Source organism: Sturnus vulgaris, chromosome 1, assembly GCF_052056855.1.
Source record: "Sturnus vulgaris isolate bStuVul1 chromosome 1, bStuVul1.hap1, whole genome shotgun sequence".
Lineage (NCBI taxonomy): Eukaryota > Metazoa > Chordata > Aves > Passeriformes > Sturnidae > Sturnus > Sturnus vulgaris.
This window is the reverse complement of record NC_142243.1, coordinates 96551267-96577530: the sequence shown is the minus strand read 5'-3', so window position 1 is coordinate 96577530 and position 26264 is coordinate 96551267. Positions and strand designations below refer to the sequence as shown.

Genomic DNA, 26264 nt, shown 5'->3' with positions numbered 1-26264 from the left:
CACAAAACTTACAGGACCATAATGACTTCCTCCAAATTAGATTGGAACCGGCCAAAAAGTCACGGAACAACAGACGGACAGATAACATAAATCTTGTTTAGAACATCACAATCAACGTACATTCATATTTGTTAGTCTGGAGATCTTTCTTAACTTTGTTTTATTCATGTTTAGCTTAAAAATGGTCTGATATTGACGTAACATAGTTGCTCTACAGATATTACCAGGTAGCCAGACAGTTTTACACTTACTTCTACTCAGATGTGATAAATTGATCAGCAGTGATACCAGGCTGCCCTCGGAGGTTCTGCTCCCCCTGCCCCACAGCTGCGGGCACCTCTACAGGGGGCAGATGCTCTGCCAGCCAGGGGATGTGGTGCCGGGGCAGGATCCCACAATCAGTGTGTCAGGCACAAACAGGTTACACTTACTTTCAAATTTATTTTCAAAGCATAATAGTGGAATGGCTTGAAGTTGTAATAGGAGAGGTTTAGGCTGGCTATCAGGAAAAGGTTCCTCACCTAGAGGGTGTTTGGGCACTGGAACAGGCTCCCCAGGGCAGTGGTCACAGCACCAGCCTGGCAGAGCTCAAGAAGTGTCTGGACATCACTCTCAGGCACATGGGGTGACTCCTGGAGTGTTTCGTGCATGGCCGGGAGCTGGACTCGATGACCCTTGTGGGTCCCTTCTAGCTAAGAATACTTTATGACTCTATGAAAAGCTCTTAAAATTTTGTCGAGAATCTTTGGGTCTCTTTCAGAAGAATAAATTTAACTTTTCCAGATAAGCCCTTATCCCCGGTACTCCCGGTACCCGCTCCGTGGCCAAGACAGCTTCTCCACCTCCTTCTCTTCCTCTTCCTCCTCTTCCTCCTCTCCGTCCCCCCTCCAGCCCCCGGCCGCTGGTTCCCGAAGGGGAACCACCCCGTGGAGGATGGCCGGGGGGTGTGCGTGTGGCGGGCGGGGGCGGGGGCTGGGCCGCGCCCCGCGGCGGAGGGGGAGCCCAGCGCCGGCTCCCGCCCAGCGTCCCGGGGCCGCCGCTGAGCGCCCGTCACACGGCCGCCCCATGGTGAGGGACCGAGGGACCGAGAGCGGGAGGGAGGGGGCGGAGGGAGGGAACGGGGACCAGCGGGCAGCGGGGCCGGGGCGGCTCCGCTTTCGCTTTCGCTCTCCGCGCCAGCGAGGCGAAGGGAAGGGAAGGGCCGGCCGGGGCCTGGCGGGCGCACGGTGAGCCCTGGGCTGGGCCGCTGCGGACGGGGCCGGCGGGAGCCGCAGCGCGGAGCGAGCGCCGGGTTCCGCCCGCGACTCCCGGTTCTGGGCCCTCGGCGAGCCCGCGGCGGCCGCCGCTCCCCCGGCCGGGCCCGGGCCCGTGGCAGAGCGGCGGGGCTCGTCCCGCTCCCCCGGCCCGGCCCGTTCCCGGCCCGGCGGAGGGGCCGGGTGTGCCCAGCCGGGGGTGCCCCCAGCAGCGGCTGGGCCCGAGGGCCCCCGCGGTCGGGTTGTGGGGCGCTCATTGGGACAGAATTCGTCACACCAGCTTGGATGGTCTTGTTTATTTACTGATTTGCTTACTTACTTACTTGCTTATTCTTTGCGGCATGACAAATCGTTAAGCTTAGCATTGCCCAAGCTTTTAAAACTGTAAGTCAGAACTAGTAAAAAAGAGCTAGTTTAGTCTGTTCAAAGCCTTTATATGACTTTAAGCTTGTCTTTCTTTTTTATGCTTCTGCTTTCTTCACACTCGCCTTGCCTTTCTAGGGCACAGTACAGGCAGGGTAGGCCTCCGGTACTTGTTGGTCTTAAGCTGCACCAGGGGAGGTTTAGGTTGGACATCAAGGAGAATTTCTTCACAAAAAGGTTACTTAGACATTGAGAATGGGCTCTCCAGTAAGGTGGAGGAGTCACTGTCCTTGGAAGTGTTTGAGGAAAGACTGGCCGTGTCACTCAGTGCCATGGTCTAGTTGACAGGGCGATGTTGATGGAGTTGATCCCAAAGGTCTTTCCCAACCTAAGTGATTGTGTGGTTATGGGGTGAGACCAGAGGTGTAGTTCTGTTAATGCCAAGAGTTCAGTATTAGGGTTCTGATTGCAGGTTGGACTGTTGTGGCCTCTTATGGCAGGCGTCAGCCCACTGCAGACTTGCTCCACTGGTTCAGCTAAAGGTTTTCACATGTTAGTCATTAGGTATTTTCTGCCCTTCTGCAGCTGGCTTAAACATATAAATCCAAGACAAAGTGCCTGTTGTCCTGATTTCTCCGAATGCAGTCATGTGGCCTTGCCTTGCCTGGATCAAGTCTGTTGTCAGATGATCCACAAGAGCACAGATCTGCTGGGAGCCGCAGCCTGAAATGTATAGCTGCTGATTCTGGGTGTTCTGTGGGAGATCCCACACGTGTGGCTGTTTATCCCACTAAGCAGTTTCATGTTACTTTGTGAACACACTGGGGATGTGACTGTGCCTTATTTCAGCCTGACAAAGTTACTTTGATTCGTTTTACAGATGAAAAATATGTAATTTAGTCCCGAAGTGCAGTTTGGCTGTAGCCTACCACAGGAGCGTGTTCCTCACTAACTGCAGGCCTCAGCCAAGTGAGCGATAGTGTCACTGCAATTTTAGGGCCACTCTAGGAAGTGTTTCAGGTCACCCTAAGCAGAAAGCTGTTGTATGTCCTTATATTCTAATTGATTTTATTTACAGGGGAAAACTTTTTGGCTTTTCAACCCTTATCAACAAGGCATTTATGCTGGAGGTACTTTTTCTAGTGGCAGTGGTTGTCTAGAGTGTTGTGAGCGAATTAAAATCAAATCAGTGAATTACGTTTTGTTTCCCTGGGCAAGCAGAACTCCTGAGGTTTGTTGTGCATTGTTGTACTGGGTTTCAGTGGAGAACACTAGGCAGTTTAACAGAAGTTCATGAGTGTTAACATTTGAGGTGTGTTAGCAGCATTTTCTGAAATAACAAGTATATTACCATACCTGGGAAGAATTTTACTTCTGGTTGACTGCAGCTATGAGACTTGTGCTGCTATAGCCTGCTTTGGATGTGTCTTTTTTATTTACATAGTTTACTGAAGGTTATTCTGCATCTCAGTCTTGATCACTTCTGGATTAGTGTTGTTTCAGTCACTGATACTCAGATCCAAGGACAGAGGCAAGTCATCTTCCTAAGAAGCTGAAGTTGAGTGCAGTGTTTTCACTTGCCTGAGGAGAGTGGTTCCTAGGTCAGACAGGGATGCTGCTCAGAGGGATCTTGATGGGATGGAGATATGGGCAGACAGAAACCTCAAAAATTCCAGCAGAGGCAATAAGAAAGCCATTCACCTAGAACAGGTTGGGAAGACTTGATGGAGAGCAGCCTTACAGAAAAGGACCACATGCTGGTGAGGGGGCTGGAGCACGTGATATTCTAGGAGAAACAGAGGTGGCTTTGTTCAACCTTAAGAGAAAGGTGAGGGAGGGGGAGATCTTGCTGCTGCAGGTAAAAGCTGTAGAGCCAGGCTGCATGACAGTGGGATGAGGAGCAGTGGACACAAGCTGGTTTAGCTACAAGGAAGGTCTTTGTGGTCATGGTTTGGTTTGGTTTGGTTTGTTTATTTTTAGCCTGGACAATAGTCAAACATGGAAGGAAGGGTCTAGTGAGTGTGAAGTGTCCATCCATGGAGGTGTTAGAACTTGACTGGACAAGGGCCTGTGCAATGACATCTGATTCAGCTTGTACTGGATGGCATGTGAAAATCCCTGCCAAACTAAACTGTCCTATTACTCTGTGATTGCTGAAAGAACAGACATTATTACTTCAGAAATGAGTTGCTAAAGTTGTGTTTAGGAGAACACAAGTCAAATAAAGTATGCAAGGTTTCCTTGAAATTGCATCAGCAACAAGCAGAAATGCATAATGTTAATTTTATTTATTTAATGTTAATATTATATTAATGTGAAAAAAGTAAGATATTGCATTGGTAATTTATGGCTTAGAATTTTTGTTTCAGAAGCTACTGTACTATTTGAGAGAAAATTAGGCAGGAGACCTGATGAGAATGCAAGGAGTTTTTATATTTCTTTCTTAGTTTTTTCAAACTTGCTGCACAGTGGATTTTAGGCAGTAGTGTCTTTAAGAGATTGGTAGACACTGTCATGAAAGTTACTGTCTGGAAATTCCTAATGAGAAGAAAATTACTACCCAGAGCTCTGCATTGCAGCCAAATCTTCAAAATTCAGAATTCAGATCATCTACCCAAGGCACATGGCTGTTGTTTACATTAACTCTGCTTTCACAGTGCTCCAGATTGTAAGTCATCTAAACTATCAGTTTTGACTCTCATCAATCTCCAGATGTCACGAAAGGTTAAGGCCAAAGTTATGGTGACTTTAGCTTAGTCTCTGCTGTATTTCTTCTAAGACAGAACGGGCTGTGTGTTTCTGTGAGTTCATGTTGTGTTATATGTTTGAAGAGTTTGCATCAGTACTTCTTCAAGATGATTCAGTATTAAGGAAAAGTATGACATGGCTATTAAGTTTATCTTTTGGGAACGAATTTTTAATTAATTCTAGCTCATAAACTCATGGATTAGTGTATAAGCTGCCAGGAAATTAAATGTGTGTTTGAAGAGGAAGTACTGCAGTTTGGAGTATGATGCTTCTTATCTTTTGAACATTATTAAAAAAAAATCAGTTCTAGACTCAGAATGGAGTTCAACTGTGATACATGAGTACCTCTTTCAAAAGTTAGGGACTGTAGTGACCAAGGTATAATAGAATGTATTTTTTATCATCCTGCATTTAAACTGCTGTTTTTAGAATGGTGAAAAGAGTGAATAAAAAAGGTATAAAGTTCTTTTTGCAACCTGAGAAGTGTGAGGTCACACATCCCCTGTGTGTTTATTAGAAGGTTGTTATTATTAAATGCCTTGGGTAGAAGAGGATTTGTAAGACCGCTTGTTAGTGTGTCTTTATAATTTGAACTGGGCATGATTTAGCAATGACTGCAAAGTCAGTTGAAATAATTTCCTTTTGAGATTCTGAAAAAAGAAAAGATTTGTCATTGAAACCTTAAAGATTGACTTCCCCTAACTTGGTCTACTCTCAGTAAACATTCAGCTTTCCACAGTTTTCAATTTCTTTGTTGAGTGGGATAGATAAAGGAGCAGAGTCTCCTGTTAGCATTCTGTTGTTCTGAAAAATGCAGCATTGTTTTATTTGCAGCCATATTCCTACCTATACCAGAAGTGCTTTCCCTTTCTTGCTGGGAGATGCTTCCCAGTTGGCTCCTTTGAGTTTGGAGCAGGTTTGTACGTGTGCTCCCTGCAGCCTGCACGAGAGGGCTGGGGCTGAACGCTGTTCAGTCAAAGACCCAGTGCCATCAGCTGGCGGCTGCCTTCATGTTCTCTGCCTGCAGGAATCACAAGTCTCAGAAAAACATCAACACCCTCCCTCTGCATTTTCTCACCATAGGTAGATGTGAGAAAAGCGATGTCTAATTTCTGTTGGTAATATGTTTTTTAACCTGTTACGTTCTGCTGTGCCTCACCTGTACCAGGAGGATTATGCTGGGTTAATTATTTTAAATCAGTTTTGTTACTGAAAGAAGAAAATCAGGGAAAACATTCTGATACAGTAGCTGATGTACTTCAAGTACTTCCATAAAACCAAGTTAGCACATCTTTTTACTGACACCTGTGACAAAACTTTCTCATGTGTCTTATTTCCCTTTGTGTGCATTCAGCATAATGGAATACCTTTATGTTACTCCTGTGCTCTGTAGATAAATGCTATTACACATCTCTCTTTTAGAGAAATGAAACTCAAAAATTATGTTTTACACTATGCAGGGAGCAGAATTCAGGCTGCTTATGTACCTACTGCAGCCTGTTTATACCCCACACTAGGTGATACCTTAGTCACTGTCAGTAGGGAACATAGGCAATTTGGAGTGCAAATCTTGATTCAGGAGCTCTTAACATTTCCAGGAAACGGAATTCCAAAATTAATTTTATTCTGGTGTCTTTTCAGGACACGTTTTACAAATTTTAAGATGATTCTGAATGTGAATTGGCAAAATATGAAGTCTGATCAATCAAATCTAATTGGAAGGTTTTTTCAAACCTTTTCATGTATCATTATGCTGCAAAGCATGTTTGTCTCTGCCTTAATTACTTAGCTGTTTTTTTTTCTTGTTAGTGTTAAGTTTTATGAAAAATGATTCCCAGAGCCTGCAAATAAGTAGAGATAATAGATTTAAATGCAAACATCCAGATATTAAGTATTAAAACGACTTAATTGTGGTTTTGAGGGATATGTGATCATTAGAAAGACTGATTTATCTTATTCTGATTTCTTTAAAAAGTGATTCGAGTTTATCTTTCTTATTTAATTTTTTGGGTTTTTAGGGGTTTTTACCTTGGTGAAGTTATATTGGACAGCTGTTGACTTGAAAGCTGCTTTTAGGATGTCTGAAGATGAGGAGAAAGTTAAACTCCGCCGAATCGAACCTGCAATTCAGAAATTCATTAAAGTGGCAATTCCAACAGATTTGGAAAGGTTAAGAAAACACCAAATAAATATCGAGAAGGTTAGTGTTCACGTTTTACTAATGTAGCTCTTTTTGCCATATAGAAGCTGTCGTGCTGCAAGATTATGTAGAGTTTTCAATGAGAAGTTGATGACAAAATGCTTTGATTCAAATTTGGCTAAAGATTAAAGTTCTGTATATGTAATTATGTGCACAAAGGCCTTTACATTTATGGTAAACACCAATGTTAGCAGTAGTTTGGTTGAAATATTTGTATGGTAATTCGCATTTTATATCTTTTACATGCATTTCAGCCATAATAAATGTGTTACAGTACTTTCGTGAGCTGTCATGATGATTTTCTCTTCAATAGTTTTTGTAAAATTAACTTTCAGCCATGTAAACCAAAATCCCTAGAGGTAAAAGGATAATTTTATCGAATCTGATCCTGTTTATTTTACAGGCTACTTTTAAGCAAAAATCAGTAATAATGTCCAATTGCTTAGAGCAGCAACATTATTTACTTATGATGAAGCCAATATCTCTAACCTCATTTCATGAATATTGATTTAAACCTTAGGATCCAGAGATAGTCCAAACAATTAATCTCCTAAATCACTGTTTGAAGAAACTATAAAATCAATATATAATGAAATTTGACCTTGAATACACGTTTTCAGAGGAAATGGCTACCATAAATTCATCATCATTGCTTCTCAACTATATGAGAGTCCAACTTTCTGTATGACAATTTTGGAAGACTTAAAAGCTATAGCCTTAAGAAATAAGTTCTCTGTACTTTCTTTTTCTTTCCATGTTTTCCCCATGAAAATTCTTGTTTTCTAAAGCACATTCCATGGAGTGGATTGCCTTCCACTCCAAGAGGGAATAAAATGCATGTTTATCCAAAAGAGTTACAGCTGTCTATAAGTCTTTGTTAGACAACACCAATTGACTTGATAGTACAGGAAGGTGGAAATTTTGTTTGGCTTACTGCCCTAAACTTTGTTGGTGGTGTGCAACAATCCTTTAAAACAAAAAAAGTGCTGTAAGACGCCTTTTCTCTCTTGCTTTCAGTTTTAATTTAATTTCTTGTGACTGTGCCAGAAGATGTTGTGTGAAACATTTTTTACCTTTGGTGGGGACCATTGTTGTGGTGGGAAGATGTGTCAAGGTGACACAAAACGAGAATTGAGGGTAAATGAGTCTTCGTGCAGTCTTATCTGAGTGTGGACATTTGTGTAAGACATCTATTGAAGAGCTTTTAGCAGGAGATATTATGACCAACTTTTGAGTTCTCTCCATGTCCACTGCATACTTTCAAGGAGAAATGGAAGGGATCCAAAGCAGAAGCATGAAAGTTTCTTCCTAAAGAGTGCTCTCAAGAGAATGGACACAGAGCAAGAGAGATTGAGTGTCTGAGAGTAACCTAATGTTTTATATTTTTGTTGTGGAATACAAATTATTTGGCTATACCACAATTATGATAAAATATCACAGAAATATGGAGCTACAAAGTGATTTGGGTTGGAAGAGACGCTTTAAAGATCATCTAGTCCAATCCCCATGCCATGGGCTGGGAATACATTTCATTACATCAGGTTGCTCAAAGCTCCATCCAGCCTAGGGTTCCAGGGTTGGGGCATCCACAGCTTCTCTGGGCAACCTGTTCTGATTCCTCATCACCCCAATAAAAAAAAATTCTTATGTCCATTCTCAACTTACCCTCTAAACGTTTAAAGCATTGCCCCTTATGCCGTCACTAAAGGCCTTAGTAAAAAGTCTTCATCTTTCTCCTATCCCTCTTTATTTATGGAAAGGCTGCAGTAGGGTCTCTCAAGAGCCTTCTCTTCTCCAAGCTGAACAGCCCCAACTTTCTCAGCCATTCTTCACAGGAGAGCTGTTCCAGCCCTTGGACCATTTTTGTGGCCCTCCTCTGGACCTGACATAACAGGTTAGGATTCCATAGATGTTTTTACTCCATGGACCTCCCTTAGTTTTACACACATTTGTTCAGGAAAAAATCATAGAACGCTAAGGGGTAGGAATGGACCTTAGAGATCATCTAGTCCCAGCCCCCCTGCCATGGACAGGAACACCTTCCACTAGGCTCAAGGCCTTACCCAAATTGGCTTTGAACACTGCCAGGGTTGGTTGGGGCATCCACTACCACCCCAGGCAACCTATTCCAGTGTCTCACCACTCTCACAGTAAAAATTTCCTTCTTAATCTCTAACCTAAATTTCCCCTCTTGCAATTTGTACCCATTGCTCCTTGTCCTATCACTACAGCTCCTGATAATGATTCCTTCTCTGGCTACCTGGTAGGCCCCCTTCAGATACTGCAAGGTTGCAATGAGGTCTCCATGCAACCTTCTCTTCTCCAGGCTGAACAGCTTCAACTTCCATGATAAATAATGTCAATACCTTCTCTTTTCAAGCTTTACTACTATCCTCGAGGCCCCCAGGGTGAACATTGTCCAGGAGTGTGGCCTACTTTGGGTCGCATGACAAAGAGAAGTCAACAAGGAGGAATTCTCTGACCACGTGCATGTCAGTGTGCAAAGTAATTGGATCCTTTGAGCTTGTCACTAGCATATTCTGAGTAAAGGTTTCCTGAGGAATTTTTCTTAACAAGATTTTTTATGATTGGTTATTTGGACAATGTATTACAGTCAGCTGAAATCAAATAGGTGATTTTCCCCTAAACCCCTTCTGTTAAAACCTCAGAAATTCCTGTTTCAGTACTCTTTCAGGGATGACTAAACTGGAAGATCTACTGTTGATGCAGGGCTTTTCGTCCATTTTTCTTTAAAGAACACTGGCAGTAATTTTACTGGCATAGCAACTTATTCAGAGGTTGTTATTATTCATTTTCCTAGAAGAATGACATTAATCTGACTTTGTTGAACACTAAACCTTTTATCTTCCATAGCACTACAAAATCCTAACATGAAAGAACTTTTTGCTCTGAAAATAAGTAATAACTTTAGATTTCACCTTGTATTTTAGGAAACTGAGTAACTTTGTGATCCTTATTTTTGTGGCATCTAAAATTATGAAAATAATTATGTAAAGATAGAGGCTGTAGATAGGTTTTTATTGATAACTAAGCTTATTAAGAAATTGATGATTTAAACTTTACATAAAAATACCTTACAAATCATAGTAAATACTTTGCCTTATCTAAAAATTAAATAAATATTCTAATATTGTAAATTAATCAATGTGTGATATTGTAAATACATTCTTTATAGTTTCAGCACACATTCCAGGAATCACAGCTTCTACTTCTATTATTTTACTACTCTTTTTCATGTTAAATCTATATATTGTGTCAACTCCCTGTAGCAGGGACTGATTTATTTTAATTATGAAAAGGTTGATATATGATAATATGCAGTTCTTTTGCCAAACTTGCTCTCTGCTAATGTAATAGTTCGTCTGGTCTGTCCTGTGGGAAGTACTGTACTGTGTGGATAGTTTCCCACTGAAGTTAGTGGAGCCTGGTGGCGGTGCCAAATCTGGCTGATGGTTCTTGTAGCTGTGTTTGTAACTATTTAGAAATGTTCAGTGTAAATGTAGACAGCAGCATTGTGTAATGAATGCTATTTTCTTTGTCAATAGTATCAGATACCTCGTTGTCCTATATGACCAGTACTGCTTATCCATTATTCCATTCTTTACTCCTTCTTCTGCCATTTATTCTACTGTCCACCAAGGGATTTATTCCACAGCAGTGTCAGGATGCAATATCACTTGGGTGTTAAAAACTGATGCTGAAACCCTAGTTGTCTGTAATCCACTAAAATACATTGTACAATTTTTTCACAAAACATACTGCTATTTACCTCTCTAATTTTGCAGTGGAATTGTTTATGACTTAACTTCCTTACTTTCAGTTTTGGAAAATTTAAGTGATCATTTACCAAAGGTGGTTTTTTTTCTGCATAGCCACTTGGTAAAACTAGCAATTCTAAGGAATCTTTTTCCTCTGTTTTAGTATCAGAGATGCAGGCTCTGGGACAGATTGCACGAAGAGCACATCAATGCAGGACGAACGGTTCAGGTAAGGAGATGAAAATGGCTGTGCTACTGATGGGACTGAATTACACACATAGTTCTGGTTACCTCAGGGATGGACCTTCAGAGAGACATACACTTGACAGGTGGGTTTGACAAGCAAGCACACAGTTTCCCTTTGCTTCATTTATAAGTTAGAGGTTTCCTAATTGCATCCTATGAAGCAAATACAGTCAGAAATGTTTCCATATTCTTGAAGAAAGCAAAAGTTTGGAGACTGATCTTTTGCAAACTATCCTCTTACTTTATTAAATTAGAAGACAACTCTTGCAGTAAGGGATACTGCTAATTTTAAAGCATGATTTCAGGCGTAGAGAACATCTGGACTACTAGTTTGGTGTGCACATCTGTTGTTAGGTACATGATATCATCAAGACAGGAAATACCAATGCATTTGTCAGCACAGGCATCATCTCAGTGACTTCATCCATAACTCAGCACACAGGGAATCATACACCATTTTTAAAAATACCTATGTCTTGATGACAATGATGCAGAAACTCAGACAAACATCAGCTAAATAGCACACAGACAAAGTAGGTTATCAGTACAGAAGAACACAAAGACCACATCTGCAGCACAAAGTTTGCTGAGGCAGATACAGTATCTGGTGGCTGTAACAGCTGCACTGCCAATATTCTGGGGACAGACGTGTTGGCCAGGAGAGGCATCTTGTGTTGGTTTCATAGGTGGTGTTCAGGAGGGACCTGTCTTTGCTACTGGAAGTGACCTACACTGCACGTAGACAAGCAGGATTTGCCAGCACAGGTGGCACAGTCCTAAATCATTGCTCACAATTCTAATGCTGTGAGTTCCCATGTTTGTTTCAGTGTCTTACCTGACTCTTGTGGGAAATTAGACCAGGCTAAAAATAAAAAACCAAACAGAAACAACTCACCTTAGAAAGAAGAACTTAATCCTCATTGAACAACAGAACTAGATGGTAGGCAGAGCTGGAGTTACGTGTCTTTTTTGAGGAATAGAAGGTGCTAGTGAGCTTTTTGTTTAGTGTGGATGATATGCAGTGACACATGGAATCCAGTTGATATTCCTGCTCATTGGAGGTTTGAGTGTGTATTTTGATTTTTCACCAAGTACTTTTGAAATTCTAATACAAGTTTATTCTTCATATTCAAAGAGACATCCAAAGGTGGAAGTTCTGTTAAAACAATGTCATTTTAACAGGTGTGATGTTGTAAGCATGTGTTTGCTTATGTCTCTTCTCTAATCTGTTCTTACATCTGAGTTATGGGAAAGGCTTCTCTTGTAACTTTAAATTACCAGTATCGTTTCTTTAGCAAGACGAAAATCTGTCAATAATTAGAGAGAAAATAATTGTATTGAAAATGTTATTTTTAGATATTTTAAGTGCTTTAATAAGAAAACTGCTTATTTGCCTCTAGAAACATTTATATTTGTCTTGAATCTAAAGCTTGCTGTTTTCGCTTTCAGTCAAAGTAAATTTTCTTGGGTTTTATTTAATGCTTATTGCTTCTAGCTCTGGATACATATCTAGATGTATTAAAGTGGTTCACATTCTGATACCCAGAGAGCAGAATAAGTATCCGGGTCCATGCAAGAAGAGCAGACTGGCTCTTTGTTTTAATTAAATAGTTAGGAGTCTGGAGTACTTGATAATACATTATATGACATGTAGAATGTGTTTGCTGTAAGCTGTTTAAATGTTTACCGATGGACTTGTGATCTGTTTGTTTGCAAAGAAATCAGATTAATTATTGTGATACCAAATGTTCTCTGCAGCACACACTTTGCTCTCAAAATTAGATGTTGTAAAAATACATTAGGAATCCCTAAGTCAATATTGACCCAAGGCATCCGCCACAGGTTTTAGACAAATATATGCACAGCCATTCTACATTTAATCCATGTGCACATAATTAGCCATTTTTCTGAATTTTCAGTTTACCCAGAATAATTACTTCTGTTGTAATTTTGATGATGGTCAAAATTAGAATAGAAGTATAGATGAGTGTAAATCTGTTGCTCTGCTTTCAAGTGACTGTGTGCCACATCAGAAACTTCTATAAAGGAAAGCGAATAAAACAGATAAATCTTTGCACAGGGCATAAATGGACCATTTAAAAAATATTGAGAAAATAGCTCTTGTATATCACGTATTAGTTTTTCTGAATGTGGTCTTGTATATTTTCATTTTTAGGGACAGTCCATGGATGTTATTCCTGAATGAATTTGCAGTTTTCTAGGCTTTGTGTGCATTCATACTGACTGTACCACACAATTATTTAATTATTGCAAGGTTTAAGCTAATTTCAATGAAATGGCAGTATTTTGTTGTAACATCTAAGGACTGCCCTGATCATTTTGGTGGTGAGAGGAAGGGAAATGCTTCAGTTACTAGAGAGGAAATAAGATATTAAACCAAAAATAAAAGAAGAATGCAGTGGATGAACAATCTGGCTTTAGTCTGTATTCAGCCCACAAAAAGAGACTCTGTTCTGCAAAACATATTTGGGCTGACATAGCCTCTCCACTATATTATTCTGAACTGGAAAGCTGCTTGAAAAATGTTAATCTATTTTTTCTTTCTCACTTCTATGGTTTCTAGCTCAGCTGAAAATTATTTACAAGTCAAAGGTGGTTTCTGATGAGCTCTTTTTTGCATAAATCTTCAAAGCTTTGTTGTAAGGCTCAGGTCTTCTGTAACATGGCCCTCAAATTAGCTACCTCTCTGGCACACTGTGTAGATATGCTGTGAGGGCATGAGGAGTAGTGTAGAAAACTTTATTTCTGCAGGAGATTCTTCGTGATATCAGTGAAGGATTGTGTAAAATCAGTTCTTTATTGCAGCCTGTGGCCATCTGCAGGGTAAAGATATCCTTAAACTCAGAGTTCCTTTGACTTAGGCCAAGAATTTTGTAAGACTTGAGGGACATGGAGTAGAAGGGAACTGATTGTGGGGTAGTGGTCCAAAAAAGCCAGATAGTTTAGTGGGATATATTAACAGGAGAGCAGTCAGTGTGGTCTCTCTTACAATCTCTTCAGTCAGCAGTAGTAAGATTCCAGGTAGAATAGTCTGTCCAGTTTGGGCACCACACTTCTAAGGAAGGCATGAAGAGAATAGGGAGACACGAGTGAATGCAGGCAGAAATTGAGAAAACAAGACTTCCTGTAAAGATCAACAAATTAGTTATTTGCCCAAAGAGCACCCAACAGCATCATGCTGTCTGTCTGCAAACGTGGAGAGGATGGTTGCAAAGAGGACAGGGCTTGTCTTTCCCTGTTTTGAACAAAGAGGATTAGAAATACCTGGTTTAAACTGAGGCCACAGAGATTTGGTAGACATAAGGAAATCCTATAGCATTCTGAATTCTGCATAGCATTCTGAATTCTGGCAGTGAGGTATAAAGGGGGTTGTAGCTCTTCATGAAGAAGTCCTTTTAAGACCAGATGAGATAAATAACTGACAGAAATAATGTAAGGACAGCGGATCCTTCATTGAAGAGATAACTTCCCAAGGTTTTCACCAGTTCTATTTTCCTACAGTTTTCGTGAGAAAGCCACTTGAAACAAAGATTGTTGTTTGATTTTGGAAGTTAATGGACCAAAACTGCAATTATTATAAAGAAAAATTCTTTGTCTTTTGGATTGAATTTGCAGAATTCGAAACTCAGGAGTTCCCACAAATGACAAGAAAATCCTTGCTAAGGAAGTTGGGATGAGAGTGATACACTTTTATGCTCTACCTAGAAGTTAAACTCAGTGCCATTAAAATTATTATGAGAAGAAGTCCCAGTCATTTACATATCCATAACATTTATGATGTTACACCCTGGTGAGCTTCTGGGATGTGACTCCTCACAGCAGGGCTGAACTTTCTTGCTAGGCTGCATCCATTCACATTCTGTTTAATTGACAGTAAGTAGAACATGAATCCCCTCTTCAAAACCACAAAGGAAGAGCTACTAAAATTAAATTTCACTAAATAGGCAAATATCATCATCTGATTCCTCCATTTTCTTGCTCAGAAATATTTCTCTTTGATTAGCAAGGTAAGAATGAGCAGTGGAAATGTGGATCTGGTTTAGCCATTCCTTCGGGTGAGCATTCTTGAAGCTTCTGTTCAGGATTTGTGCAAACTTCCATCAGCCAGCTGTGTTGTGTTGGTCACTGCACAAACTTGTAATTTGCCCCAGCAGCAGCCACGATGGTACAGATCCCAAGCAGAACTATGTTTTAACTCAATTTCAACTGCAAAAGTCTCCTTTTTCTTCAAAAAAGCTGTTGTGGAACCGTTGTTATCTCACCCCAAACTCACTGTTGCCACTGTTTCAGTAGTTTTTGTTACACGTTTTGGTTTTTTGGGGGGTTTGTTTGTTTGTTTGTTTGGGGTTTTTTTGGTCTCCGTTGTTGCCAAAGACAGTAACAATTTTCTTTACTGAAATAAAACAGCATGATCAACCTCTGTCCCTTGCATATAGTTCTAAGAAATTAGATGATTGAGTGTTGTGTTTAGATAGTTCCATTTTGTTTCTTAAATTAAATTCCAGGATTCTATAAACCAAGAATTTTGGCATGTGTGCAGCATGAAAATGGTGATATTCTCCATTTTCAGTACTTAGGGGCAGGCCATGGGGGGAAGATACCAGGAAGCAGGAGGCAGACTGAGATGAGAAATGTATGAGGAAAGTTACTAGCTGCCATGTTTCTAATTTAGCTCAGTGTCTTCCAGAGTTGGGTTTTTTTTGTATCTCCCTTTTTTAAAAATTGTCAATCAGTGGTTTTACCTGGGGTTAGTCTTTAATAATTCACCCTAATTTTGCTAATAACACTCTTAATTTAAGCATACGATCTAATCTAATCTTATTTTAGTAATTTGACACAATTTTAACGAATCAATAGTTCTTTCTTTGGAAGCTTGTGCAATGTTACTTCAACATGTTGAATAATTTCCTTCCTTCTTCTCTAATTATATTTTCTACTATTTTTTAATAAATATGAAAAGCAATTAATTCCACTAGTGTATATAAATAAAATTAGTTCCATCTAGATCTTGTTTTTCTAGATAGTCAGTTTTACCTTTCTAAGGCATTACCTCTATCTGGTTTGTATTCTGGAAGAAAGCCTTTCTGTTTCTAACTACTCATGGGTGTCAATTCATTCTCTTATTCTGTTGTGAGAAGAATATTCAAAACAATTGGTAAATAATGTGGCAAAGAAGAATAGAATTAAATTTAAAGTATCACTGTAAAGTAATGCAGAGAATATATTTTTATTACAGATTTAAAAAAAATAAATTAGATAAAAACTCTGTCCTAAAACAATAAGTGGTGTAATTTAAACTGTAAATTTCTTCCTTTCATTTATAGGAAGAGAAAATTTGCGTGCATTTTTAAAGCCCAGGCAATAAAAAACCCTTTATTTTTAATGCAGAAAGAAATTTATGTCATGGGAAATGTCTGCACATACACTTTTCTTGTTAGTTGTGAACAGTTTATATCTTCTCAGAAGTCTTGTAAGTAAAGAAGTATTTGTATGTTTTATTAAAATTGATATCCCAATCAAACAAATATTTGTCCTTCATCTGAAAAGAAAAATTAAAAGAAAAAAGTAATCCTTGTCCTTTGTCCGTGAAGTTGTCTTCACAAAACAAAAATGAAAGTTTTGGGGGAGTTGGGGTTATAAATGACTGTATCCTGTGATCACCACAGTCACTTATTATATTTTAAAAAGCAAATTTTGAGAAGCAGTCACTTACTTTACTTGGATTTTATTGCAACTTGTGCAAATATTTTGGCAAAAACCTAAATTGACCAGAGAAACAGAAATAACTCCAGCAATTACACAGTGAAATAGTTAATTATTACACAGAATAATTGATTAAATACTTTAATTGAAACCCAAAAAAAAAAAAAATAAACTGACTTGGAGAAGTGGATAAAGTACAAAATTGACTGCCAGAAAAATCAAAACGGTGGTGGCGATGGCTTCAAAAATGTTTCTCCCTTGATCATAAAGATGATAGATGCTTCCCAGGCACTGAAGCTGTCTGGTGTTCTCACACACCACTAAGATACAAAATAACTCTTAATATTGTTGCAGCAACTCCGTGCCAATATGAGAGAGATGGAAAAGCTCTGTTTGCGAGTCCGGCAGGAAGATATCCCAGTTCTGTGGAGAATGATAAATCCCATTAAAGAGGAAGCTTCAACTGCTGTTAAAGACTTCCTGCAGCTGCATTCTGAATCTGCAGAAGAACTTAAAAGGCAACTGAAAGAACAGGAGGATGCCTCTTTAACCAGATCTGCAACTCTCGGTCAAGGTAGTAGAATTTAATTTCTGGATTTATTGTATCTTTGTTGTTGTATCCAGTATGCAGTTTCTCTGACCACATATAAATGAAATAAACAAACAGGATTTCAGTTGAAGAGTATTGTTAATGAAGTAGATTTCTTTCCCTACACCACACTTTGTCCTGCTCTGTGACTGAATTTTGATAGGCAGAAAATGCTTAAGTATCTTAAAAAATTAAATATCTATGGCCTTCCATGAGAAAGATCCTGTAGCCTTGGATCCTGAAATAGTGGACTTCATAAGAAGCAGAATACTTACATTCACGTTTCAAGATAGCTTGGCTTCTTTTCCCCTGCCCTGCAAATCCTTGATCATGTGCAAATAATAATTTTGGCCATTTTCATTGAATTAATGAAGAAATGCCAAGAAGACTTTTATATGACAGTGAAATACAGTATTGCTAAAATATATGGAAAAGAGGAGCAAGTCTCTAGGTAAAGGAGAAAATCTCTTCCTGTAGCATTTTAACCTGGTAACTGACAAGAAAGAAGAAAAGAGTATAAATCTATTTAAATAAAAGATTTGGAAAACACACTGTGACGTGCTAGAAATCAGATACGTTTGCTGCTCTTTTTTCCTTTCTGTATAAAATGTCTTTCAATCTTTGTTCTACCATTCTATCTTCAGGAGAAGTCTCTATTATGCCCTTGTGCTGGCTAGTGATCTGTCCTGATGATCTGTGAGAAGGTTGGTTACATCAGGATTAAACCCTTCCACAGATCTGTAATTAGTTTGATTGCTGCAGTAGCAGTATTACTTTAAATGATTTCATGTGTCTTAAAATCGAAAGAGCATTCTTAGTCAGTAGCACTGTAGAAGAACCTGCTGTCGGATTGGATATCACGACCCTTCTTGTTGCTGCATGCAGAACTACAAGAACTCCTTCAAGTGTGATTAACAAGCCAGTGAGCCTCGTGGTTGAGCAGGGAGAAAAGGAGGTTTGACAACTGGGCTTGCTTTCAAGAATGTAAGGTGAGAAAAACCTTGTGAACATGAAGATAAATCAAACACAGTCATACAGCTGTTTGGGTTAGAAGGGACCCTTTGACAATCATCTAGATCCAAGCTTCCTGCCACAGACGGGAATACTTCCAACAGACCAGGCTGCTCAGAGCCCCGTCCAACCTGGCCTTGAACTCCTCCAGTGATGGGGGCATCCACAGCTTCTCTGGGAAGCCTGTGCCACCCTCGCCACCCTCACCACCCTTATTGTAAAAGACTTTCTTAAAAGGCTTCTGACATAAAAATCTCTACCTCTTCAACACCTTCAACATGTTGTAGTTGGTGGTTCAGTAGTTTGTTCTAATATTTGTGAATTTTGTAGTCTCTTCTCTTGTAGTCCTCTGGGACCTCCTTATTCAAGTTCTCAAAAATAGGCTTGAAATTTCAGAGGCCGTTTCTTAAAAATGCTCTAGAGTGAATTTCATCAAACCTTCAGCCCCTAAATAAGTTTAGCTCATCTAAATATTTTTAACCTGTTCTCTTTATGTTTCAGCCTATCTCTCTCTTTCTTTCTTAAATTAATTGCAGTAAATACATGCTTAAAGCTACCTTTTTATCTTACAATGCATTTCCATGTCCTTCGTCTTACTCTAACTTCAGAACATTCACAGAAACTTCCCTGCACCATTTATGCCTCTTGGTAGTTGCAATGTATTTATGTCCTGGTCTTCCTGATATTAACTTTCTGTGCTTATGTTTTTCTTTATACTCATATTGTGGGTCAAATTCTTGGCATCCAGGGCATTGAAGAGCTCTTGCTGAAGCATGAACATCTTCTTCTGCATCAGGACAATTTGATGTCATCTTCAGCACAGCCTGTTTTTTAGTGTCTGCCAGCCATTCTGCAGTCCTTTATCTTTTAGGAACTTCTTTCACATAATTTCTGTTAATCATTTTACCCAATTTTGTGAACATCTCTTTTGTGGAGAGCTCATAGTCTTCAATATTCAGTGATTCCCTTCATATATATTAGCCATTACTTTCAGTCTTCTTTGTGAGCTCTTCTCTGTTATGATCAGAAATAAATTTAGGATACCTCTTCTGTTTGTGACTTTCTGCAGTTATTCTCAGTACATTCCAATATTTCATTGGAAAGGCTTTGACCTGGCTTACTGCTTCTCTTTTTTATACAATTACATAGGTGGCAAATGGGAACTAGAGTTTAATTTCAAAGAATAGGACTGCTTCTGAAATCTGGAATACCTTTGAAGTACAAAGGACATTGAGAATAACAGCACTTCAGAAGGCCAAATAAATTGATTAGAAAGATAGGGATGAGAAGAACAGAAAAAATATTACTGGAATGACAGGCAAGTCTGCTCAGGAATGTGGAAATAATTCACCCCATTTAAAGTAAAACAGACAGGCAGACAACTAAATACAATTAAACAGGGTTTTTTTAAGTTTGCCTGCCTGTGCAAGCAGCCCTGTTGAATTGCTAACCCAGACACAGTATATTGCCTGTTCTTTTGTGCTTAGAGGCTGCAGTTCTGACAGCAAATCTTGGCTGTTGATCTTAATCAAAGGAGGTTCAATACGTGCCTGTTCTTTGTAGCATGTTGCTTCCCATCTGGTAGAGAAGGAAGGAGTTTACAAATTCAAATCTCCCATTTAGAAGGCATGTCAGTGATATGATACAGCTCCTTCCCCCATTCACATCTGCAATTGAGGGCCAATAGAAATGGAATTTAATTGCATATTAAACAAATATTAACAAAAGGTGAGACTCTACTCTTAAAATTACTAAAATCTTTTAAGCAACATATTGAATCCTCCAGAGCATTAGATTTTTATCTTGAGTGTAATGACGTGTAAAGCTCCTCTGTGAAATCTGCAGAGGTGTTCTGTATTATTGTATTTCTGTGGAGATGCTGTATAAATGAACTGGTGGAGTCACTTTCATTCTCAATTCTATTAAAATTGGTTAGACTTGATAAAAAGTGAAGTAGTGAATATAAATTTCTTCCTCAAACTTTCAGCCCAAATGTGACCACCTCTTACCCTTCTTGTTCTTTATCTGAAGTGAATAAAGAATTTTCATGAGGAATTTTTTCTCACTTATTTTTAGTTATTACAAAATGATAACATGTAAGCTCTATTACAGTTTTAATTTCTCTGGAATATGTGTCATGCAAAACTTTGGTATCATTTACACACTTTCAAGGATATGCTTTTCTACAGTAGGAACAGACCAGAGCAAGGTCTTGGGAGGAGACAGTTTTGCTTAGTTAATTTTTTATTTTGCTTTTGAATTATGAATACTTTCATTTTAACCAATTTAACATGCATGTGGCATGTGACTGGGGAAGAGTACACTTTTCTGGGCAGAAGAAATTTGATTTTTAAATAGGATTGTGTAGGATTGAAATGAAATAAAATCCTCAAAATCTGTGATAAATGTCAGAGTATGTGGCAGAAGAGTTTTCTCCAAAAATGCACGCATTTGGATATGTAATTAATTATATTGAAAAGGGGAAAGGAATATTTTAGAACTGAGTATACAACCTTAATTAATTCGAGGTTATTAATCAAAAATATGTTCTGGAAGAACAGGTGATGATTGTAGAACATGAAGTGCCTTCCGTGTCTGGATTCTTAAAGAAAAAGGGGTAGAAATAATTAGGAAGAAAAAGAAGCCTAAATTAAGCCCCCAAATTGCTTAGTGCATTCTTGTTACTCTGCTTACTTAGCAATTATGTCTAAATATCAACTTCACTCATATTAGATTTCTACTTAGCTGAGAGTAGGAAGACTGGTCCTTAATCTGCTATGAGATATTGGGATAAAAATGTTGAGAAATGGACAAGTATTATGAAAATGTATCATTTTTATTTTATCTTAAATTAATTCCATGAATAAGCATGCACTATTACTGATTCTTTTATAAATATGATTATATTCATTTGTTTTCCATTGGTCATATCTGTTGTTGTAACAGTTATATAATATTATTATCGTACCTTGGCACAATCATTGTATCTAAAGATTTTAATACAATATTTACACTTTAGTATTGTTAGACATATCTAACCAGCCTTCCCCATAATAAGCTTTCTCTTGGGACTGCCATCCCAAGGAAGAAAATACCAGTGTCCTACTGAAGGAGCCATCTCCCTTCAGAAATTGAAGTCGTTTGCATTGAGATGATCTTTGCACTGTGCTTACATAGACACCTTCTCCAGTCTGCCTTTCAGATTCCCAAGCTCTTCCTCAGTCCTTGTATTGACAAGCCAAACTTGTTTGTTAATTTTCTTTATTGCCACTCTATTTGTTGTCCACAATTACTGGCATGTCTGTGACATCCACAGCGGGCTCTCACTGGAGGAGGGGTGTGTGTGCCTGTTCGTTGTTTCTGCTCTCCCCAGTGCCACCTCACTGTCTGTCATTCCCTGTTTTTAACACCATACATTGTCCTAAAGTCTTCTGCATTCAGTCCAGGTGATTTAGGGAGGCACATACTTGAGAGTATCTCCTGTACGGCACTAAGCTGCAAATATCTGCCATCCTCAGTACCATTTACCCAACTGATACAGCATGGAATGCTGGGCACCACTTGACTTGGGTTTCACTGCTTTTGCTTTGAAAGCTTTTTCCTCCAGTTTCTTTTAGCTCCCAATGGCTGAAAATCAAACCACTAGCATGATAATCAATCATAAAATGAATAACTGTCTGTTCAGTTTTGGGAGCACAGCATTTTTATGTGTTGTAGGTAAATGAAAAGTTTTTGTCCCAAGCTCAGTTTTCTCAGCCTGGTCAATACAAAAAGAATTCAATGACCTTGAATGCAGGAGTATAATTTAGTATCATTTCAGGACTGGTTGTGAAAATGTGATAATAGAAATGAATCTATTTCTTCGTCAAGAACATCCTTTTAAGAAACTGTGTAGTGCTGTAAGGCTTATCCCTGTATGATCATTTTGGGGCTGTTTCTTGGCTTGAATTAGGTTAAGTATTGGGTTACCCTTGAGAGACTTCAAGAGTGAGAAAGTCTGCACAACACCTGCATCCTGATTCAGTGCATTTATTTATAAACATCATGTTTCTCATTCAGAAACTTTACATAACACGGAAGTGAAGGATGGCTCCCAAAGTTTGATCCAGATCTACTCCCAACTTCCAGAAATACCTCAGGAAGAAAATGCAGCTGAGTCCTGGGAAAGTTTAGAAGGGGTATGTTGGAACTCCCTCCCTGCCATGTTGGCGCTCTTGGTTTTAGCAACTATCATAGAATAACATTTGTTTTTTATTTGCAGGACTTGATTGAGCTCAGCCAGTTGGTGACTGAGTTTTCTCTCTTAGTCTGTGTAAGTATTAATTCTGCATTCTGTCCTACAATCCCCTACAAAAATAGGGTGAATGGATAACTCCTAGGTGAGGACAAAAATAAAAGCTGAGGACGTGTCTCTCCTGTGATTCAGGCTCTGCCAAGGCGACACTTTGAGGAGGCAGCAGTCTCCTCTTTCAGCACTAGTGCTGGGAGCTGCTCCCAAGTTCTTGTCACTGGAGCAGCTACAACATTCCAGCCAGAGCACGTGGCCACGAGCTGAACCTTAGCAGAAGCTCTGCAGTGTTGATTGCAGACTTCTACCCAGGTCCTGATCGTTTTTACAATTTCTAATTGTAATAGTGGTGACGGCTTTTACTGCACAGGGTGTGTGTTTGTCAGGTCCCTTTTCTCAATCAGGAGTGCTAGAATAATCCTTTATTACCTTTATCATGACCTTTCTCTGCTCTCACCACATTGCCAAAATGTTGGTTCCCAATGTTTAGTTCTCTCATGCCACAGGGAATTTAAATGCACAGTACTCATCTCCTAGGAGGGTTCTTTAAACTCCTTGCTACTGGATTAGTAGGAATAAATAAACTAGCTTTTATCTTTTCTGCTGAGTATGTGCTGCTTCATCTATACAAAAGAACTCTAAGTAAGAACCATTAGACTAGAGGGGGACTGCAAAAATGCTCATTCAGTATTCTAAAGGTTAAAGGAAGACGTCCTGTTTCCAGGACTTCCTGGATTTTGCACTTAACCATCATTAGATGCAGTAGGTGGGTGGACTGCATTGTAGATGAATACCAGAGCTGGTGTACTCAGCAGTTTCTGAATTAGAAAGAGGCAAAAAGTTCAGAATGCCTTTTATTTTAAGCTGAACATCAGCCATCTCATTATTTTGTGACATAAAACAGCCTGCGTACTGCTGAGATTAGAATAAGGACAAACCCACAGACCCCTTTATCTTCTGCTCCAGTGTTCCCTGGGAGAGACTGCAGGGAAACCTGACTGACTGCATTTGGAGAAAGGATGGAATGCTGTTGTAAAATCAAACAGTAAAATACTAAGCAACATCAAGTATATTTTCAGTGCTGTCACTACTTCTGAAGTCGTTTTTCTGTAATGTCATAATTATACACTTCTTAGATTTCTTGATGCAGCTTTGTATGTTGGAGTTAGTACTGATCTTATAAATGCCCTTTACAGAATTTTTTTTTGAACGTGAGACTCAGCAGGAAATAAAACAGGCTAATTTGGATTATTTTTCCTTTTGGAATGTGAATGAAAAGATTTAGAAATCATTTGTTTTGAGTTGTTTTCTCTAACTGCAGCAAGACATTGTCTAATATCCACTCCATATTATTACTTAATAGTTTAGATTTTTTTAAAGTAAGTCTGTAGTTTCAGCAGAGTTTATCAGATGCTAATCATGGAGCATCACTAAGGCTGCCGGGTGCAGATGAAAGCTGCTGTGGGGCCCTGATTACAGGCATTAAAATGGTGTGTATTGGCTCACTGCTGCTTCCCAGCAGGTTCCCTCACTCATAATTCCTTTGCATCTAGTCCCAGCAGGAGAAGATTGACAGGATTGAAGACCATGTCAACAGTGCTGCTGCGAATGTTGAAGAGGGAACCAAAAACTTGGGGAAGGTAGGGATCTGCTCCTGCTGGTGAATCAATGGTGCTCTGCCTCCCAGCCACCCTCTGTATTAACCCCATTGATCTGCCGTCTTTAATGCTGAGGGAACCAGCAATTAAGGAAATAAGGAAGAAATGACCCACAGGTAGCAGGGAAAAAAAATCAATCTCTCTTGTAATTTTCTGTCGCATCCAGGCTGCTAGAAAATACAGTTATTTAATTTTGGGGGGCCTTTTTAAACACTGTTCTGATGGTTACTTTGGTTTATCTGCAAAGACAAGTGCAGTCAGTGACTGGCTCACAAGAATCACATAAACATTAAACAAGAGGCTGATGATAACCTGTCATTTCCATCCTGTTCCATGTCACTTGCTAAATAAACCCCAAAGCTGGAGTCAGGCCCATCACTGAAAAGTCTGAACGTTTTCTGTTTCTGATTTAACGATGTTGACCAGGTAGCATCCAGTATATACAGCAGCCAGAAGTATGTGAAAAGATCTGGTTCACAACCGCATACACAAGTCAGCTTATTTTGAATTGGTTTTAGCATGCTCTGTCATACTTTTTTAAAATGCTAATTTGTAAAGTTTATTTATCACTGAGCATTCAAGTCATTGCCAAGAGCAGTGAGGGGAAAATGCACATCGCCACAGGCAAGTATTCTAACTATTTTTTTTTCCTTTACAGGCTGCAAAATACAAGCTGGCAGCTCTGCCTGTGGCAGGTGCAGTCATTGGTGGAGTAGTGGGGGGTCCTATTGGTCTCCTTGCAGGCTTCAAAGTAGCAGGAGTTGCAGCTGCACTTGGTGGTGGGATTTTGGGCTTCACAGGTGGAAAATTGATACAAAGAAAAAAGCAAAAAATGATTGAGCAGGTCTCTTCCAGCTGTCCAGAGCTTTCTCACCAAAGTGCCAAAAAATCCAGCTGAAGTATAGATTCATTATGGCCAGGAACAACAGTGTAGCAGCTGAACTAATGACAGACTTGCAGCCTTATGCTTTATATACAAGGCTGTGTTGTGTGAATTTTGATGACAGTTCTGTTCCTTGGGAGGGCTGAAACAGTCATGTCGGAATTTCTCTTTTCAGACATGGTGACATCAGTCCTTTGAAAATTATATGGAAACTTTTAATTACATAATTCTTAGGTAAGCTATATTCACAGCTGTAATAATGGGTGACAGGTGCTTCATGCCAAATTTGCACAAAGTTTTTTTCCAGACAATGCAAAGAGATACTTGGAAAATCCTAGTGCTTTCCCATGAATGCCATGAGAAGCTGGAGCTTTTATTGTTGTGCTCCAAAGAAAAGGAAATAAATGGCATCATTCTTTCACACTTATAGTATTCTAAATTTAATTTATGTGGATTCCCAAACTCTTCTTGTGATTCCCCAGGATATGACTGACTGTGCCTATTTAATAATGCACGGGGAAGCATGTGCCGTTGTAAGAAAAGATGAGAATGTTGGGTGAGCAAAGTGGAAAAAAGTTACGTCTATATCACATCTGCCTCTATCAGCCATATCAGACGAGCACTGGAAGCAGCCTCTCCCCCTTCCAGGCAAGGCAGTTAATTTGTAAACTCCTCACCTTGCTCAAAGTGTAGTTCTGAATTCAGCAGTCTAAGCAGCAACCCTGCAGCACTGCTACTGGATGGTAATCATTTTCCATAGATGTTCAGCTCCTCGGCTTGTCCGGAGAACACCGTACAGGATGAAAAGCCAAGCTCTGGCATTCTGAACTTGAAGCCTCACATTGCTGAAGCAGCACTTACTGCAAGATGTTGCCTTTGCTTCTCCTGGAGCCCAGAGCGCCCTAGTGGGAGAGCTGAACAACTTCCCTGGAAGGCCATGCTGGAGTCAGGCCCACTCCCTCCACAGGCTCTTGTCCCTCAGGGGTGGTGTGAGGCCCCAGGTTAGCCAGAGAAGCAGAGGCGCCATTTCATGCTGGCAGTCCCAGAGATGGGGACAGGCTTGGAAATCTCAACCTGATAGAGCTTACAGCATAAACCACCCTTGCTTGGGCAGCTGCACTCTTGCATTACTCTCCCGTGCCAAACCTTCTGCTTCCACCCACACTGCAGTGTAGCTGCTCAGCCTCTTCAAGATTTTGGGACATGCTGGAGCCTGTATGGGATGCTGGCAGTGCTTTTGCTTGCTCTTTATAGTGGACACCTGTTATCTTATCCTCCTTAAGAAGCCTTTTGCTTCTGGAACTTCCATTGTTAAATGCAAAAGTGTTAACGTGTCAAGTAATTAATTGTTTAGGTAATTGTCAAATAATTGTACAATTGTCACATAATTTACTGTTACTGGTCCTGATGCCTTGAGGAGCTGGAACAGAGGCCTCCACCCTTTCAGGACACTTCCCACACTACTGCTGCTACTGTTTGGGGGAACAGAAATTGAGGTTGGGAAGCGGCTTTTTGAAGTTTT

At 39.7% G+C, this 26264-nt stretch overlaps 1 protein-coding gene across 2 annotated transcripts; it reads left to right on the top strand.

The window, feature by feature from the left end:
- Positions 1-972: 972 nt before the first annotated feature.
- STX17 (syntaxin 17) lies at positions 973-25169 on the top strand. 2 transcript variants are annotated; one of them, XM_014875196.2, is made up of 8 exons: positions 973-1068; positions 6383-6564; positions 10507-10572; positions 16668-16887; positions 21973-22091; positions 22175-22225; positions 23755-23841; positions 24518-25169. In XM_014875196.2, exons 2-8 carry the CDS (start codon positions 6442-6444, stop codon positions 24755-24757), a joined length of 906 nt encoding a protein of 301 aa, XP_014730682.1. In that variant the 5' UTR covers positions 973-1068; positions 6383-6441; the 3' UTR covers positions 24758-25169. The 2 variants fall into 2 exon arrangements, with proteins under 2 accessions (XP_014730682.1, XP_088028270.1); XM_088172144.1 differs by lacking the exon at positions 973-1068 and adding an exon at positions 1149-1226.
- Positions 25170-26264: the final 1095 nt, after the last annotated feature.

Coding starts and splice junctions, on each gene's coding strand:
- STX17 (XM_014875196.2), top strand. CDS start 6,442: ATGTCTGAAGATGAGGAGAAAGTTAAACTCCGCCGAATCGAACCTGCA. Junction 16,888..21,972: donor ATCTGCAACTCTCGGTCAAG/GTAGTAGAATTT, acceptor TTTCTCATTCAG/AAACTTTACATAACACGGAA. Junction 22,226..23,754: donor AGTTTTCTCTCTTAGTCTGT/GTAAGTATTAAT, acceptor CTTTGCATCTAG/TCCCAGCAGGAGAAGATTGA.